Source organism: Pelodiscus sinensis, chromosome 5, assembly GCF_049634645.1.
Source record: "Pelodiscus sinensis isolate JC-2024 chromosome 5, ASM4963464v1, whole genome shotgun sequence".
Taxonomy (NCBI): domain Eukaryota; kingdom Metazoa; phylum Chordata; order Testudines; family Trionychidae; genus Pelodiscus; species Pelodiscus sinensis.
This window is the reverse complement of record NC_134715.1, coordinates 4,597,365-4,616,933: the sequence shown is the minus strand read 5'-3', so window position 1 is coordinate 4,616,933 and position 19,569 is coordinate 4,597,365. Positions and strand designations below refer to the sequence as shown.

Below are 19,569 nucleotides of genomic sequence, written 5' to 3'. Positions count from 1 at the left end.
GCATTTTGAGGGTGTGTAATATGTTTCCCACCATGGTTGTCATGTAGTTAGATCTCCTAGGGAGTCCTGCAGATGAATCTGAATTGCAAAAACTTAAACCTTGTTCAATAGTAGATCGGTCAGCAATTTCTTTTAGCCAAATTAGCTGCTGGAGATTAGATCCAGAGGTTTTGGCAGCAGATCCAATCCTCCAGGGCATATAAGAAGAGCGTAAACTCTCTTCCCATTCATGTTATTATGGACTGAGGCTCAAATGAAGAGATTATACTGATGACCCCATTGCTGGCACTGTTAGAACTCTGGTCTTGAAATACAACTCTTTTTTCCCCAAAAGAATCTCAAATCAAAGTTAGGGTTTTATTAAAGACACAGAGGAAGATTGTTGTGCGTCCTTCTTTTTTCACTCCTGTGATGTTTCCTGTTTTGCTTCTTGAGATACAGGTCTCATGATGAGGAGCTTCTTGGAAATGGAAGTCTGTTGGATGAGTCCGGATGAAGAAGAGTCACAAATTTAAGAAGTTGGCTCAAGTTTTCATTGCAGGCACTGGATGTTTCTGAGACCAAGCCCTGTGAGAAGAGTATGGGCAAAGAAGAGGGAAATGTATATCCAGTCTTTATAGGAGGAAGCAGGGACGGCTGGATCTGAGAGAGGACATTGCACATACAGCACACAACTTTTTTGTTTGTTTGTTTAGTTCTTCCCCTTCATTCATGAAGTATAATACTCTTATTTCTCTGTTCTGGAAGTTTAAAAACTTGAACTAATATCTGTGTCTTTAATACAATCCTGATTTTCCTTTTAAATCACTCTCCGAAAAGTATGAGTTCACTGCACTTAGTTTTTTCTTGATGTTTACATAGCTGCTTCTTTGTATTTTTGAAACAGATTTTCTTTTTATAGGTATATATTGAATTCCTAGAGAACGTCTCAGTATGTACCAGTTACAGAATATGGCAGAGTTGGGTTTTGCTTATATTTAGTAAAGCAACTTGTTATACAAAATATTATAAATGTGCATTTAATTGAGAGAGAAAACTCCAGTCCCCACTTATTCTATTTACCCCTTGGTGTATTTAATTTATAAAATGTTCCTGTTCTGTACTCTAGGAGCATGTCAATATCAAATAAAATAAACTTAAAAAAAAATATTGAACTGGTATCAATCCTCCCAAACCAGTCAGTCCAAAAGGACTAGGAACTTTTACTTCCCAGCTTCCCTTCTCCTTAAATCTCTGCTCTTCTTCACAGTCCTGGGGAAACAGGATAAGTTTGTTCATGTGCTGCGTAGGCCAACGGACTGGCTTTGCATGACCAAAAGTTGAAGGCGTGTTCCAAAGCTGAGTGCTCGTCACTGAGCAGAGCTTGGGACTAGCTTCTTTCCATGTAAATCAAGACGCTGTTTGCTGAGGCACTTAGCGCATTCCAATAGCCACAGTATGGGCAAGGAGAGAGGTGAGTAGCCAAGGCCTAAATCATAGAGGGATTTAGAAGTTGAAATAATCATTTTGAATTGCCCCTCAAAACAAATTGTGAAGGACTTGGAGATCATTGAGCACAGATATGCTGTGAAGTGTTTTGGCTTAGCTGTTCAAAAATCACCTGAAATGCTGGTCTTGAATAAAGTGATTTTCAAAAGTCAGAATGGCCAGCAATTCCCATTAATGTTAATGGAGCTCAGACGTCTGAAAATCAGGGTATTTATTCTAAAGTATAACTTTAGGTTTTTATTTTTTAACATGTTGGCCCCTGTATGAAGCATCTCCAAATAGGCAGCTAGCCATGTCCTACACTATCTGAAGTTTGAGTGATTTTTCAAGCTACACGAGATATTGCCTAATGTGTTTATGATCATGTAACTGTATCTCATTGTTTATAATCAGTATGTGCAAAGGGGTTTTAAAGTTTGTTGAACAAGTACCTTTAAAACTTTAACTTTTAAATGTAGTTTTCTGTATTGAATAGATGAAGGTGAATAAAAAATCTGCTGCTCTTTCTAATCTGTAGAAACTGTAATGGTTTTCTACCCTTAATAAAATGTTAGTTATGTTTTGTATTGTGACTAAATGCTTGGCTTTTGGGGTTGGAAGATTAATTGTTGATAGATGAGTTCCCAATTAATATAATTTCTTAATTTATATAATTTTACTTTAAAGTAAATAAATGTAATTAGATTAACTTAATGGAAATGGTTTTACTGTTTATAAGGGAACAGACAATTTAGACAATGTAATGGACAGTATATCCAGATTCACCTTCTTAGGCAATAATTGTATTCTAAGCCAGTATTATTTTGCCAGGTAAAGAAACAAAAATTCCCATGTAACTGAACTACTTAACTATAATTGCATTCAAAATGTGTGCTTTTAGGGTTTTTATCAGTGATACCCATTAAAAATCCACTATGTTACTGTATATGGTAATCTTAGGACCTGACAGCTAATCTGAGACATTCCCATACTACAGTATTGGAGCCATATAAACACTGAGATAGACTGTCCATTCTGCAAAGTTATTCTTGTGTAATACTAAAACCTTTCAGGATTCTTCAGCTACTGACACACAAACCAGTACATTCAAAAAATCAGCTACTATTCATTAGATTGGAACATGAAATCCTGCTCATTTATCATTGTCTGTGTATGGCTCTACCTCTTGCTGGTGTTTCTCCCAGGTTGCTTGTTTCATGATATTTATCTTGTTCAGGTAGGCATTCCTTCAAGGCACTCTTATTACTGGTGTTCTTTTAAGATCTCTATTAAAGAGAGCTGTAAAAGTGAGGGACTTTGTATGATTTTACTTCTCTTTTATCTTGAGCTGCAACTGAATATAGGAGAGAAAATCTGTATAAAACCCCAAATATGAGTAGAATTGCAGGATTAGGAGAGGGTGCAGTCAGTATCTTACTTAAATTTTTTATTGATCTGTGAAGAAGATTATGGTTTGAATTTTATATTATTCTCTTCGTTACAGCCCAGTGTATTTCCTCTTATTAACACCAATTTCCCCAGTATTGAGCACGAATTGTAGCAGACTGGTTTTGCAATTCTGGGTTATTTTGGATGATGGAAATGTATTTTTTGTTGATTCTGACTAAATTACAAAGTAATTTAGATACCACCGTGGAATCTTGTCTAGAACAAGGAGCTGTTAGAGGAACTTATGTGATAGATCTGATGAAGTCTGCACCAGAATCTTATATCCCAATGAGCTAGATATTTGAGTTTTGATGGGCATTAGATTGTTTTTCCATTCTCTCATCTGTTCATCACAATTTTTTTTTTATCCTTTGCCTATTTCTTCAGTGGTATGCAGTATTTACATACTCTTATTTTAACTGTGATGGAAAACCTTTCTGGAATGATGAATTTTCCCATGACAGAGGCCCATGATGTTGACGAAACAGAACAAAAACTTCAAAATGGTTTCCTTTTATTATGTTTACTTTTCTTTGATCTACTATTTGTTGTGTCTGCTCTTTCAAATTTAGGATGAAATAAGCTCTGTGACAATGCAGTTTTCCCCAGGCTGGCTCTAAAACAATCCCAGACAACTGTGCTTTTGGGTCTACATTACTTCATGAGATTGGAAATTCTGATTTCTTGGTTAGCAGAAAATACATTTATTAAACCAGATATAAGAAATTCTTTTAAGCGACCTGAGTGCATTTATTCATTATTACTGAAAGACAAGTGGGAGTCTGGGGGAATTAGGGTTGGGGTTTCACTATTGAAAATTCTCATTTCACAGCTGGAAGAGAAGAGGTAGATGAGACTTCAAGATGAGTATATACTGGAGTATGATCGAGAAGGAGCATATTTTAAACCCACCTTAGTCATGACATCATAGAAACTATTCCAAAAAATGGATATTTTGCATTTCTGCTCCCCCCCACACACATCTGGGCCCCAGTCCTACAAACGTTCAGTGATTCATTCAACCACAAGTAGTCTCTTCATTAGGGCTATGTGAGAGTACCTTTACTGAGATGTCTAAGAATCTGCAGGATTGAACCTTGGTCTTGTATTATAAAACAATGTCACTTAATAGGCCTGGAGAGATGAACAGGAAAATGCCAGGTGTGTCAGGTTTTTCTCACCCTTTGGACTTGAGCATAGTCATCAATTACTTTATAGCAGGGATGGGCAATTATTTTTAAAAGGGGGCCACTCTGGAAGGGGCGGAGCCTCGGGCGAAAGGGATAGGGACAGGAAACTTCTTGTGTCCCCTCCCACCCCCTCAGTTGGCCTGGGGTGGGGGAGCACGAGAAGCCTTCCTCCTTCCTCCCCCCAGAGAGAAATGCCAGCTGTTAAAAAACAGTTGGTGTTTCTCTCTTGGCATCTAGCTGAAGGAGACCTTGTGCGGTCTCTGTGTCCCCAGGCCAGTCAGGGGCTAGGGAGCACACAAAGTCTCCTCACCCGCAGCTAGAGACACACTCTGGCTGCTGTTGTGTCTCTCTAACCGCTGCGTGCCCCTGGCAGGGCGGGGACAGCACATGGGAGACTTCGTGCACTCCCCACCCCCAGGTCCTGAGTGGCCTGGGGGCTGGGACTGCACAAAACCCTCCCCCCACCAAAGGCACACGGCAGCTAGAGATAAACGCTGGCTCTTTTAAAACAGCGATGTGTGTCTCTAACTGCCCCGTGTTCTTGCGTGGGAGAGGAGACTTCGCCCATTCCCGCGCCCCCAGGCCCTGATTGGCCTGGGGGTGGGGCAGCGGCAGAACAGCTGCAGGCCAGATCCACCGGCTTGGTGGGTCGGATCCAGCCCACAGAGGGCCCTTTGCCCGCCCCTGCTCTATAGTCAAAGGGAAAGAGCACAACCAAACACACAGATGTGACTTAACTAAATTATCAAGAATAATGCAAGCTTAATAGCATTTTGGATCCTGAACATAATTAAAGCAATGTTGTCTATGGGCACTGTTGACCGCAAGAGCAAACTGAATTTGATCTGTCTTTGGCTTTAGGTGGCTACTCGTGGTTGTTTTGTAGCTGGAGTTTTGCCTTGCTGATTTTTTGTGTGGAAGACAATATAGCATTGCTAGAATGTATTAGTACATCCTTGTAAAGAACTGTGTCACCTTTCAGATTCATTAAGCTACACCTGGAGGACTATGATCACCAACTTAATCTAGAAGTAGACAATCAGTATAGAAATTTCTAATCACTCTTTACTAGGAAAGATACTTTATTCAAATACTAACACATTCACCTGGCATTGCTCGGGTCCTTAATTAAGTTTGTGCACTCTCCCCTTTGCTCCCTAACAGTGATGAAGTGAATAGCCAGCAATGTTCCCATATGAATCTGAAGGATGGGGAAGAACTTTAGCCACCCCTGCCTCGTCCTCACTAATGGGCGCCTAAGGGGCTAGGGCCAGCTTGGTGATTCTGTTTCTCTTCTGTATGTTTTATGAGATACAATTCCATTCCAGGCACATCTCATTGTCCTGGCACCACCAAACCCTGACCTGGCTTTAAGTTCTGGTAAGAGGAAGCTGCCTACCTCTCTTACCGCTTAGGAGTTCTTGAGCAAACAGAAATAGTGGTTTTCAAACGGCGGGCTGGGATCCAGTACTGGGTCAAGGAATGCTGGGCACAGGGTCTCATTGCTGCAGGGGGATCAAGTGATCAATAGGGGGTGGCACCACAGACTGTGCTGCGCCCCAGAAACAGCCAGCAGCAGGCCCAGCTCCTGTGTGGGGGAGTGGAGAGAGTGCACTGGACTCCACACACTGCACCTGCCCTGAGCACTAGCTCCGCACTCCCACTGGCTGGGAACCGACTGCTGGCTGCTTCTGGGGTGCAACATGGTCTGTAGTGCCAAGAGAGGCAGGAAACTGCCTTAGGGTCCCCCCTTCCCCCCCGCTGCACTGCTGATTGGGAACCCTCAAGGTAAACACCTCCTGCCCTAGTCCTGATCCCCTCCAAAGTCAGAGTCCCCTCCTACACTCCATAGCTCTAATCTTCAGCCCCATTCCGGAGCCCACAATCCAGTCAAATGATGCTTGCGACCCAATATAAATGATTTTCTTCAACTGGGTCATGAGAAAAAAAGTTTGAAAGCCACTAGCCTAAAATATAGAGTAGAATTTATTAAGGATGAGATTTTTCAGAACCGGCTGCATAGTTAGGGTCCTAAATCAACGGCCTGAATTTCCGGAAGTGTTGAGCACCAAGCAAATCCTAATGCTTTCAGAGCTTTTCTAAATTAGGTCACTTTTCAGGAATGTAAATATAGACTAGGAGTAGGAGCCTAACGATGCTTCCAGTTCTGTGTGTTTTGGTCAAAATGTTCAATTTAGAACATAATTCGTTCATAAACCTGAAAACTGTCAAAATTAAGTTTCTAACTGAAATCTGACATCTTATAATTCCTGTAAAATTTCAAATAATCCTTTGCATAGAAATAAAGCAGTTTATTTCAACTGTGCGCTAACCTTAAAATAGCAATGCAAATATATTCTATTAAACTAACTCAGATACTCGGGGGGTAGGGGGAGGAGGGATTTAGTCTTTGCTAATGTATATTAATATAATTTTGTAGGAAAACGGATCAAGGAGTTTTGACTGGACATTTTAATGTGAAGCTTTATAATAAAGTTTTGTGTGCTTCAGCCTATAAAAAGTCATACATATGCTTAACTTTATACACACTGGCTACGTCTAGACTGGCAAGTTTTTCCGCGAAAGCGGCTGCTTTTGCACAAAAACTTGCCAGCTGTCTACACTGGCTGCTTGATTTTGCGCAAAAGCACTAACGTTCTACTGTCCGAAATCAGTGCTTCTTGCGCAAATGCTTTGACATTCCCGTTCAGGCAAAAGCCCTTTTCCGGAAATGTTTTTGTGCTAGAGGGCCAGTGTAGACAACTAAAAACTGTTTTGTGCAAAAAACCCCTGATGGCAAAAATGGCGATCGGGGCTTTCTTGCGCAAAACCGCGTCTAGATTGGCACGGACACTTTTCCGCAAAAAGTGGTTTGCGGAAAAGCGTCCGTGCCAATCTAGATGCTCTTTTCCGCAAATGCTTTTAACGGAAAAACTTTTCCGTTAAAAGGATTTGTGGAAAATCATGCCAGTCTAGACGTAGCCACTGAGTTGTTCCGCAGAAGCTGATGAAACTAGGGATGTACATATAGTCAATTAACCGATAAGCAAAATCTTATCAGTTAACACTATTATTATTATGCATTTAAATGCAGAGCCCCAGCGGGGGAACCAGCGGCTCTGCATTTAAAAGGTAGTAGGAGCCAGGTGGGCAGGCAGCCTGGCTCAGTCCTAGCGGGATTTGGTCCCGGACCTGGCATGAGCTGGGACTGAGCCGGGCTGCCTTCCCTTATTGGCTAATAGTGTAGTTGATAGAAATTTTATCAACTACACGATTAGCAAATTACCTGCCTCTTAACATCTCTAGATGGACCTGCTACTCACACGAGTAAAATTATACGCATTCAAACATCTCTGTAGTACTGTTAATGGAGTTTTCATATTTGAAATATGAAACAGCCCTGCTGTTGAATACCACACTTGTAACTTTTCAAAACTACTTGATCGTGCTAAAAATCCAAGCAGAGGCTTGTTATGAAAATGAGATTTTCCCCCTATTTCAGTGCTTTGAAAGGGATGGGGGTTGTTTCTTTTAAGATGAGCTTTAATGGATTGGTTTGTATGGTTAATATAATCATGACGCTGTGTTGTGTTTTATCAGTGCCCGCCCCCGGCAGAATAACTTGTTAAGAGGAGGCAGATTTTCACTTAGTGAATAAATCCCTGGACACACATAGATGCTTGGTGTTGTCTTGGCTTTTTTCCTGTGTTGGAGTTAATTTTATCCAGGAGCTGCTGTGTAAGTTGTAGAACTGTTTACCCAATATAAGTTTGTATATTCAGTTGTGGCTATGCTGAATGTGATAAGATACTATTTTAAACTTCAGACTGTATATAGGATCAGGAGAGCAGTCACTCGAATTAATTTAGCTATTTCTCTTTGAAACAACCTGTAAACATTAAGTGGATTTTCAAGATTTGTGTGTCTTACAAAATCTGTTTTTGCTATCCTTAAATGCTTATTGTTGGGTTTGGAGTCCAGGAACTAAAGTGTAGTGTAAAACAATAAAAAGGTTTGATTGATTAAAAAGCTTTTACTCACTGAGGACAAAAATCTCTATTCTTCCAGCAACAGTCTTTCATTTAAACCTGAATGAGCAACAAGGACTTGTAACTGCATTTGTTTTCCCAGCCTGTTTCTTTGGGTTTTTAATATGGCGAACTGAATCTCTTTAAATAATTACTTAACCATAAGTAATGTTTGTATTTTCAATGAATCTTTTCTGCAAAAGGATCTGAATTTATTTAGTCAACAGAACAAAATGTCCATGCTTAATATTTTGCATGGACTGAACTGGAACAGTTGAGGGAAGCTTGTCTGTAAAAATATGTGTAGAAGATTTTTAAAATCTGAAACGGGACAAGTATTTTTAACCTTTCACTGGAAGAGAGGAGGACAATAAGAACAAATAAATGAAAGCATCCCCTGGATATCTGTTGTAGCTGAAGCTGATTGATCAAGTTTAAAATGGGGAGGGGAGGGTCTGAGTCCTTGAAAGAATATGAAGAGCAGTACTGTTGCCCTGTAAAGTAATTGCTTAAAGCCTTTCTAAACTTCAGTAGGAGGGCTGTAGCTGAAATAGGAATTGGCTGATACACCAAATGCTTCTGTGTGCTGTGATTTCTATGTGTACTGTGATTTTTTTTTTTAAACAAGTCAGGACATCTCTGGTGTCCTGGAGCATAAAACTTGTATCATAGTTGGCCCTGTGACAGATGCTATGCCAGTATTTTAGAGCCATATAGGGATGTACTTTGCCGAGAACTGCTTGAATTACACCACCTTTCATGTCATGGAGGTAATATCTGCAGCTTAAAATAATGTGTGAGTGTTGTGGCCTGCGGAGGAGCAAGGGAAGACAAGAACTAATAATGTGAATTTTAATTTGCTCGTCGCTTCTTTTACAAGATGTATTTGATGGTAATAGAATGCAGTGCAAGATCTGTGGGATGCTGTAAAGTTGGTAAATCTATAGATTATGAATGAGAATTTGACAAACTGTTTTGGAATGCAAAACATGATTATGTGAGAGTTTGAGGGGTGTGGAATAACCTATCAAGAGTTCCAGCGTAGGAAGTTTTTAGACAGAGTTCTCAACCAGCATTAGCTAGAAGTGAACTTGCTTTCCATTACAGATCAAATGTGATTACTTAAAGAGAAATGTCTATTGTTTTGAACACTTCAGGGGAAAAAATCGTGATGACTTGCCTGTTTTATCATATTTTAAGGACACTATTTGTTACATTTGCACTTAAAAATGATAAATTTGCCCTTTAGGGTCTGCTGATATTCAAGCAGCAAAAAGTGCTTTTTAAGATGAATCTCACTGAAAAGAGGAATTGTAATTCACTTTTTCTCTTGCAGAATAATATGGTTAGACTTAATCAGCTGTTGGTGGGAGGAGAGGGAGAGATAAGGCACTGCAAGGTTCATGTCAGTTTAATTTCTGCTACTGTCTCTAGTTTTCATCAGAGAGAAGATTAAAGGGACACTGTAGGTTCTCACTCTCTGGTTGTTTGTTTCCTTCATGAAGCGTATTTGTTTTGTGTCACTGGTTGCTAATGTGTTCTAATTGACCTCTTGGACTTTGAACTTGGCTTTGAGAGTGTTGCTTTCACCCATCCCTACTGTTGTCTGCTGGTTCCTTGCTCTCAAATTTCTCTCTTTGGTAGCAATTACTTTGGCTACTAGAGGGAAAAACTGGCAACTTTATGTTCTAAATTTCTCACTAGTTTTCACTAAGGGCAATTATCAGTGGAAATTTACTAGACTAGCTATTATGGCATAGTTAGTCTGGTATAAGTGCTCCACTTAGGAAGGAACAATCAGTTCCATACATGCAAGATGGGAAGCGACTGTCTAGGAAGGAGCATGGCGGAAAGGGATCTAGGGGTCATAGTGGACCACAAGTTGAATATGAGTCAACAGTGTGATGCTGTTGCAAAAAAAGCAAATATGATTCTAGGTTGTATCAACAGGTGTGTTGTAAGCAAAACTCGTGAAGTCATTCTGCCGCTCTACTCTGCACTAGTTAGGCCTCAGCTGGAGTACTGTGTCCAGTTCTGGGCGCCACATTTCAAGAAAGATGTGGAGAAATTGGAAAGGGTACAGAGAAGAGCGACAAGAATGATTAAAGGTTTAGAGAACATGAGCTATGAAGCCAGGCTTCATGAACTGGGCTTGTTTAGTTTGGAAAAAAGAAGATTAAGGGGGGACATGATAGCGGTTTTCAAATATCTAAAAGGGTGCCACAAGGAGGAAGGAGAAAATTTGTTCCTCTTGGTTACTGAGGACAGGACAAGGAGTAATGGGCTTAAAGTGCAGCAGGGGAGGTTTAGATTGGACATTAGGAAAAAATTCCTAACTGTCAGGGTGGTCAAATATTGGAATAAATTGCCAAGGGAGGTGGTGGAATCTCCCTCTCTGGAGATATTTAAGAACAGGTTAGATAGACATCTGTCAGGGATGGTGTAGACGGAGCTTGGTCCTGCCTTGAGGGCGGGTGGCTGGACTCGACCTCTCGAGGTCCCTTCCAGTCCTATTATTCTATGATTCTATGATAAGCCCCTGTGTAGTCACTCTTACTCCCAAATGAGTATTTTGGTAAATTTCCATATGTGGATAAGCACTAAGATGAAGTGGTAAGGTGGTGATCAGTTTCTAACTTTCTCCCATGGGGCATCTTGTCCTTCTTTGTTTATTGATACAATTCTCTACCTTCTTGGTTTCTGTTCTAAATTCTCCATGAGGAATGAAGTGGCCCTTCTGTGATGTTTACAGGGCTCTGAAATAGTGCTTAGCTAGAAATGTAAGTTGAAGATGGTGTGGGACTGTTGGCTTATCTACCTGATAAGGATAGGTCCACACTAAAGATTTCATCAGATCAGAACATGCTTTCCCCCCTATTTTAAAGGCTGCAGGGTGAGGTGCCAGCCTCAAAGATCTCTGTAACTGAGTAGATAAAGAATTGCACCCAAGAGTCATGTAGACAACTTGAGACTCCTGTAGACAACTCGAGTTAACTTTTCAGGGAAGGTGCAGCCTTAGTGATGCCCTCCATGCCAGGAAGGTCCTGGCAGGAAGCTGATATTTCTTGTCAGTATGGTCCAGCAATCTGAGAACATTTTAGATTATATTTTAAAACTATCTTTAGAAAATGAGACAGCAGCTAGAGCATCTCTAGTCCTTGCAGTTTAAAAGAAGCAGCTCTAACAAATTCTCTAGGTGTATCTCTCCTGGCTAAAAATCCCATTTCACGGTTAGGAAGTCAAAATTCAGGTTTCCTACAGGGTTTTTTGAGAACATCTCTCTAGGTTCTTTACCCAAGTAAAATTTAATTCTGGTAGATTGTCATAGTAGAAGGGAAGATAACAAATTTCCTGTAAGTCAGGAGTCAGGTTCCAAAAGACAGAAGTGTATTTTTAATTTTTATACAAATGGGTTACTGTGTCTTTAACCCAAAATAGTAACCTCTTCCCTCAAAAGCTGTTCTTCCTGTCCTGTTGTTCTTAGAATTGGTCTGCTAACTACCCAAAATGTATACCACAGAGATCAAGGCTATATATATTCCTTAGGGAAACTGAATATCTGTTCTATGCTGTTCAGTCCCAGGGAAGTCAGGGATCTCTTACCTATATCTTGATTGACAGAGTCTGAATCTCCTCTGTCCTGCACCTTGTGCAGCATTTTCCCAGGAGCAAAGTGGGTGTAAAATGCTGATGTAACTTTTGCATTCACCCTGTCCTGGTACAAATGACTTGACAATGTGCAAGGCAGTGGAGAATAAGGCCAAAGATTTTCAGACCTCATGGAAAGAGAACAAGTCCTTGAGTTCAGCCTCCCTCTGTTTTGGGACCTTTTGGTCCATGTCACAAAAACAACATGGAGCTCCTTCTCCACTTGGATCAGCATGCAAGCAAAAGGGGAGTGCTAGTCACCTGAACATGCCCATGTTGGTCTCTAGAAAGAACCATTTGCTGGAGTTGGGCCTGTGTCCAGCCACTGGCTTGGCATGAAAGAACGTTGACCAAAATGTCTTACATTTCTGGAAGGCCCCACAGCAGCACTGATGTTTCCTCTGTTGTTGGGTGGTTTTGTTTTTTGTTTTTTTTAGTTTAGAGACAAAGAAGGCTTGGATTGTGTGTGTTTTTCCATCGCTGTGTCTTTTCTTACCTGAGAAATATCTGGATTGCCAAGCCTGACCTCTTGGGCTGTGGTGGATTGTCGTGTGTGTATTGTGAACTACCACACCTTGCTGGAAGTGGCAAGCGTGGCAAGTCTTTAACACAGACACCTTTTCTACAAAGGTTTCATACTCCGTCTGGGAAGCAGGCGAGTATAGGCCTTTGTGAAGAGCACCATGGCACGCCTTAGAAGGCTCCTTGACCCTCATGAGAGGTGTTGGGGGCCATCTTCTTCCTTAAAGCTTTAGGTGTATTGGGGGCCCACTTTGCCATCTATCTTTTGGAAGCTTATAATGCCAACCTCAGAATCATTAGTAGCCTGCTTTGGCTCGTTGGAAGCCTGATTGAGTCTGTTTTGGGCTCAGGCTCCAGTTTCAGCTGACTTGAAGCTGAGCAGCCTTCTCATGCTCACTGTGAGGAATCCCACAAACCCAGTACCTCCCTGGCTCCAGGCTTGGGAATTCATGTCCTCTGCTGGACAGAAGAGAAGGTGGGGCAGTTCAGAGGTTACATTGGGGTCAGCAACTAAGTGGGAAGGCAGAGGAATTGTTGCAATTATGGGGGAGGCCCTTCTCCCATTTCTTGCTCAGTCCTCTCTGTAGCAGCTCCATACCCATTCCAGTAGCAGTCTGCCTCATTCATACACTTGAAGAAACAATGGAAATCCACTTACCCGACATTGGCATTCAGGCGGTTGCTGCTAGTAATACCTTCTGCTCTCTGTACCCTTCCAAAAGGTGAGACTTCACGACCCTCAACTCAAGTGTTGGAAAATCAGGGAGGGCTTCATTAAAGTCTCTGATCACATCCAAAAAGAATGCTGAGATGACGATTTCTGCCCACCGCAACCTTAACTCCACCCCCTGTGGGATGCCATGAAGAATTTTCAGTCAGAACACCTGAGCCCTCTGTAACCATATTGCTCTTTTGTGTATCCAGCAATGCAGTGTGACCCCCAGCTCCCAGAGCATCATTAAACACGCACCCACTCTCCGTATGCTAGTGTTCCAAAGGGATACTTGAAGAGACAGGTGAAAGCGGTAGGCTTAAGGCTTGCTTTTATATTTCCCTTTCTTAATAGCCCAATGGCCTTTTATGAAGTAGGGTGTGGCACTTTCTGGTGTGCAAACTAAACTGGGTGCTGTAATCTCCACTTCAGCTTCCACAGTAGCAGTGTGGCCCCCGGGGGCTATAAAGAGGAGCTGGGAACTTTGGGGGATAGATGCAAAGGGATGAACGATCTACTTATATACACAGTACCAAACCTACGTGCATTGTACCTACCCCATCTCTGTAGTACCCAAGCCCAGGGAGCTGAGGCACAGAGCGACTGGTGATTTGCCCATGGTTACACTATCTCCGGTAATGCAGGGAATCGAACACAGGTCTCCAGAGTCTCAGTCCAGACTGCTATCTGCTAGATCATCCTTCCTATCTGAGAGCCACCAAGAAACTTCAAAATAAATGACCCAGAAAATGTTACAGTTGGGAATAGTCACCAGAGTAGAGATAAGACGTGTAACCATATGGAGTGTTTCCTTAATCCAAAACAGTTTTTGCAATGCAGGGTTACATTGTATCACCCTCCCCCCAAATTGTGTGTTTCACTAGAAAATTTAAAATTAGCATGTGTTCCTCCAGTAGCTGTAAATCAAGCCCTGGTACGTGTGGCTAAGCTGTTTGGATATTTCTCAGGCAGCAGAAGATGTAAGGCCAAAGGCTTAATGCCTGAAGAACCACCTGATGGATGCCTTCTTGTAGGTTATAGCTTTCTTACAGCTTCCAGTTAATCTCATTTCTTTCCCATACTCCTCTGATTGATGTATTTGGGGCTGCTATAGTTAAAGCTACATAAACGCCAGGCCCCTTTTGCAGTGTGGCATGTGAGACCAGAGTGGCGAAGTCCTACAGAATTATGAGGCGCCAGTCGGACTTAGCATGGCAAGGAACAGCACTATCACCACATTTCATGAGCCTCTTCCTTTGCAGCAAGGCCTACCACTGCTCAGAACCCTTCTTCCTCTATTCCTGCAGGACAGGCCCATCCCCAGTGTGGGTGTGTCAGGTCCCTTGGGTGCAGAGTCCAAACTGCTGGTACAGAGGGCCCTAAAACAGCCGGCTCCAGAAGAGCTGAGCTTGACCTTGGCACTGACAAGAGAGAGAGGCAAATCCGTACCAATGGCACTGCACCACAGCAGGAAAAAGGACTTGGTGCTATTGATGTTCACCACCCAGCGTAAATCAGCACCATCAGTTCCACCAAGACCTCAGTTTAGTTTTGTCAGTGCTCCTGAAATCCCCATTTAAACAGTTAGCATCCTGCTCCCTTTTTCGTCTGTCTAGAAAGATAACGTTCCTGACATAGGCAGCGAGTTATATGGACCCATGGTGTCCATGCTCCACCAATATTTAGGAACATGGGTCTGGCCCCACCAGTGTTTGGGCTGATATTTTCAGAGCCGTCTTGTACATAGGACGGGCGGGGGACTCTGTGCTTTGGGGGGGTCTCATGCTTCAGGGGACGTGGGATCCTTGGTGGCCTGCGAATCTTGGGGGGGGGGGGAGAGAGGAGGCTGGTGCAGGCCTCAGCAAGCGAGTTGGCCACAGTGCCCCCAGCTCCACTCTGCCCTTTCTCCACCCCATCCCTTCCTCCAAATTTCTGCCCCATCTCTTCCCACCACTGCACGTTCCCAATGGACTGCCCATAGGGAGCACACATCTTGGAGAACTCTGGGTATTGGAAAGTAGGCAGGTGTTGGATTTTTTTTTCTTGGCTTGGCTCCTTAGCTTCGTCTCCCCTTCACCATGATAATTGGATAGGGGGAAAAATCTGCTGGTGGCTTACATAAATGATCAGGGCTCGACAAATAATACAATCTACTCGCCTGTGGTGAGTAGATTGTAACCTGGAAGAGCCGGGTTCAGGCAATTTGCGCATGCGCAGAACGCCAGACAGCGCGGCTGGCGAGCGGGGCTCACTGCGGTTCGACGAGCCCTGTAAATGACGTTCAAAGCTTTTTAAATAAATATTTGTAAAAATACAATGGCTCCTGTTGAGGTAATCATAGAATACTAGGACTGGAAGGGACCTCGAGAGGTCATCGAGTCCAGTCCCCTGCCCTCATGGCAGGACCCAGTACTGTCTGACCATCCCTGATAGACATTTGTCTAACTTGCCCTTAAATATTTCCAGAGATGGAGATTCCACAACCTCCCTGGGCAATTTATTCCAGTATTTAATCACCCTGACAGGAAGTTTTTCCTAATGTCCAACCTAAACCTCTCTTGCTGCAGTTTGAGCCCATTGCTTCTTGTTCTATCCTCAGAGGCCAAGGAGAACAATTTTTCTCCCTTCTCCTCAAGGCTTGAGAGCACTGAGATGAGGTTTGCATGTGTGAGGAGAAATAAATCAGCCTTTTTCCTCTCTTGAAATCCATTCCTTTCTGTACAGTTTTTGTTTGGACAAGCTGAAGAAGTAGCACAAGATAAAACTTTAGTCAAAGGATATTGAAGTCTGTGAAAGCTGCATAAGAACCATTGAAAAATGTATATCTGAATATAAGAAATCCAGTAGTGAATCGTAATGTTCAGTTAACTTTTCTTGAAGGAAAAGAACCTTACATTTATTGTTGTTTAACGTTTTCTTTAAATGTCTGTCTTGTGACCTGGATACATATAGATATGTGGGTAGGTACACTGAAATAAACATTGTGAAAAATTATTTGGAAGGGCTACAATATTCCCACTACCCAAAAGCAGCAAAAGAAACTTATTTTGAGATATCTGTATGCCTTCTCATGTGATATTTAATGAATACAAGTTTTCAGAATTAAGGAGGAGGTGTAAATTCACGTAGTTCCATGGAAGTCAATGTAGAAAAAAATTTCCCTTTTTGGAGAGGACCAGTCACACTATTTGCTCACAATTTAAATAAACAAACTTTACAAATATATCAGTTCAGAATGACCCAGTACATTTTTTCAATCCCTGATAATGCTAAAAACCTGTGTTGTTTTTGAGTTAGCCTAGTTTTAATCTTGTGTGAATTGCTTTATGGTTAGCATTATCACATGCCAAAATTAGATCCCTTTAGTGGATTTAAATAATTTCTTTACTTCTGAAAGGGCACACTGTTACCAGCTTTGCACACTGCTTCACTTTTTCAATCTTTCTTCTGTTACAGGACAGGATACTGCACTTGTACCCGTTTTGAAGCAAAATATGGAATGTGTTTCATTGCTGACAGAACACGGCCAAATGAACAGTATTGACAGTAGTTTGAAAATCAGCAGTTAGCAGTTTGTGCACTACCCAGCACTTTCCAGAGAGAACGAATTGTTTACAAGAAACCTGCTTTACAAATCCGTTACAATACCCTCCAGCTTTGTCTATTTAAATATTTGCAAAGGGGAAGCATTTCCGTACAAGCGGACTCTGGGAAAAATGGCAATGGATGAGTACCTGTGGATGGTCATTGTGGGTTTTATCATCGCTTTTATTTTGGCATTTTCAGTCGGTGCAAATGACGTTGCCAATTCGTTTGGAACTGCGGTGGGCTCTGGTGTGGTCACTTTGCGCCAAGCCTGCATTTTGGCTTCAATTTTTGAAACCACTGGCTCAGTATTACTGGGAGCAAAAGTAGGAGAAACGATTCGGAAAGGTATCATTGATGTTAATCTGTACAACAGCACTGTGGATCTGCTGATGGCAGGAGAAGTTAGTGCAATGGTTGGTAAGTAACCGTCTTTCATCTTTGAATAGCAATAGGCATCTAGCTATAATCCCAGTCATCATGCGTTTTTTTTTTTCTATGCCATTTAGACATTCTAACTTCCAGTACTTACTTGTCTGGTTCTTCTTTCTCTTTTAAAAGGAGACCTGAATTTTCTTTTAAAATCTTTTGCTCTTTTTATTACAGGTTGAACCTCTCTAATCTGGCACTCTCTGGTCTGGCAACGTCTGTGGTCCGGCATGATTTTAGTTAGCCAGTTGTCCACTTATCGTGAGTGTGGCCAAGTTTCCCGCAGTCTCATAAAGTTTGTTTATAGCCAGCAGTCTCAGGGTTCTGTGCTATTATTTAGCTCTAATTTACCCCACAATGTCTTCTAAGAGCCCAGCAAGCAGTGGAAGTGTTGGCAATGCTGCTAGACAATATTGACCGCCCGTGGTTCAGCAAATTCTCTAGTTCAGCACCAGTCAGGTCCAGAGGGTGACAGACTAGAGAGGTTCAACTTGTACTTCATTCTAATCGCTGACTTTTCTTGAATGTTTATAACTTTTAATTAAAAAAAATAATTCTTATTTTGTAAAATGGATTGAATAAATGATCTAAAGTGACCTTTAATTTGGAAAACATATTAATAGGATAATACACCATTCATGGCCGTACAAAAGATCTTGAAGAACTGGCAGTTTACAGTGAATACCTATTCCGAGGATGTAGTCAACTGTTAACCTAACTGGTAGATTAAAATATCTTAGACTCTTCAGTGACCACGTGACTGATTATTATTAAATGTTTACTTGTTCTAAGGCCATAACATTAAAAGTAATAATAGATTAGAGGGTGACCAGCTTCTTGTAATTTTAATCCTTCTGATTCATAGTCCCTCATAAAACTAAGACGTGTTTGTTTTTTCTGTCTACTGACATAGCTTTTGTTTGCTTTTAATTTAAGCCTGGGTTAGATCAGATACTGCTTTCAGAGGGAAATGGAATTAGCCCCAACCCATTTTCTTCATTTCTATGCAAGAAGTGCTGTGAGCATTGGAGATGTGTGGTAAGCACAGATGGAACTGCATTTGTAAAAGGTTGGGAGCTCCGGAAGGGACAACTTTCAGTGTAAAATACAATTAACAAGGCATCAGTCAGTGTTGGTCACCCCAGTCTCTCTGCAATCACTCAACAGTGTTGCAATGTGATCCTTAAAGCCCCAGCTGCTGGAGTCATCTGATCACGTGGAAATATCATCTTTTTAAATGAAAGTTTCCACCCCACCAAGCACACACCCAAGTTCCTCCCCTCACAACCTCCCCCAGCTCTAGCATCCTTCCCTTCTAGACCCACCCATGCATTTCTGTCTTAATTCCTCCCTCTTTCTCTCTCCAGTTTGCATTCAGTGCTTATCAGCAAAGTTTCTGCTGCACAAAAGCCTAGTAACGCACACAACTGTGTCTCTGTCCTTTCCTCCGGAACACACTTTGTGTGGGGCGCCAATCTGAGCACCGTGTGCTGGTTTCTCTAACACAGTTAGGAGGTTATGTGCTTTAGAGTAGGGAGTTGGGGACCTGTTCAAAAAGAACAATGGCATTCAGTTATCAGGGCTCCCAGAAGATCTTTGCTTTCTTTCCCTATCCAAGAGGGAATGGAGTCAGTCACATGTGATGCCTCCCCTCCTCCCCCCACTTGCTGTTACTTTTTCCATGACTACTGCTTGTGGAAGTAATGCCAAATGCTGGGAAGAAGACTATAATAATATCTCTGGCCCAGTGCCTGACTTGTCCGGTAAATCAAATACTAGGTTGCTAGATCTAGAATAGTCACCTTTTCTACATTTGCTAATACCGCTGTACTATATACTTCGACGTGCCTGCACTGGGGCTCTTAGCACAGACACAGCTGCGTACATTTGCACTGCCACTTGCTCTGGTGCAGCAGAACCTGCTTTGAAGTTTGTGACACTTCTTCTGACCTCACATGCTTAATAAACATGATCTCCTTCAGCGGGAAGGCTTCGTTTTCTTCATTTGTCTCTGTTTGACACCCCAGTCCTGTAAACCCCTCTTCCAGGCAGGGTGGCCAAATTTGTAAGCATTGCATACCGCCTGCAAAGGCAACTGGCCAGCAGCTCAAAGAACACAGCTCATTTGCATGGACATTTATATAAGCCAGCCTGAACTCTGTGACCTGTTGCATTCCCGTCCTCCAGCGATGGCTTTAAGAATAAATTCCACATTTTAAATTTCTGAGTTAATGAAATAAACTTTGCTAACTGCAAATGCTCTTTTTCTTTGGCTTAATTCCCTCTCCAAATTTCCTTTCTTTCTTAGCCATACCAATTGTTTTTTTTTCTCTCTTGTGTTTTTCCTTTCCCCCTTCTAATCATGTTGTTTTTCTCCTTTTCTTTTCCTCCCTTTTCTTTAGGCAGGTTTGGGAAACAACTTTCTCCCCCTTTGCTCATGGAATGGATTTTTTCCCACTGTGATCACACTGTTGTGCACAGGGCCTGCGTTAGTTGGTTGAGAAGGGGGCAAAAAGTGATTCTTCAGAGCACACCCCAA

The 19,569-nt window shown here is 42.0% G+C and overlaps 1 protein-coding gene across 7 annotated transcripts in view; it reads left to right on the top strand.

Annotated features, from left to right (window-relative positions):
• SLC20A2 (solute carrier family 20 member 2) overlaps nucleotides 1–19,569 on the top strand; it is a 70,608-nt gene that overhangs the window by 12,511 nt on the left and 38,528 nt on the right. The window contains exons 1-2 of one of the 7 annotated variants that reach the window (XM_025185785.2): nucleotides 7,326–7,844; nucleotides 16,473–17,021. In XM_025185785.2, coding sequence (XP_025041570.1) covers nucleotides 16,733–17,021 — 289 coding nt within the window. In that variant the 5' untranslated portion in view covers nucleotides 7,326–7,844; nucleotides 16,473–16,732. Of the gene's footprint in view, nucleotides 1–7,325; nucleotides 7,845–8,649; nucleotides 8,905–8,950; nucleotides 9,070–16,472; nucleotides 17,022–17,077; nucleotides 18,069–19,569 lie in introns of those variants that run through there. The other 6 variants (XM_014574737.3, XM_006125353.4, XM_006125355.4 and 3 more) reach the window with 6 other exon arrangements.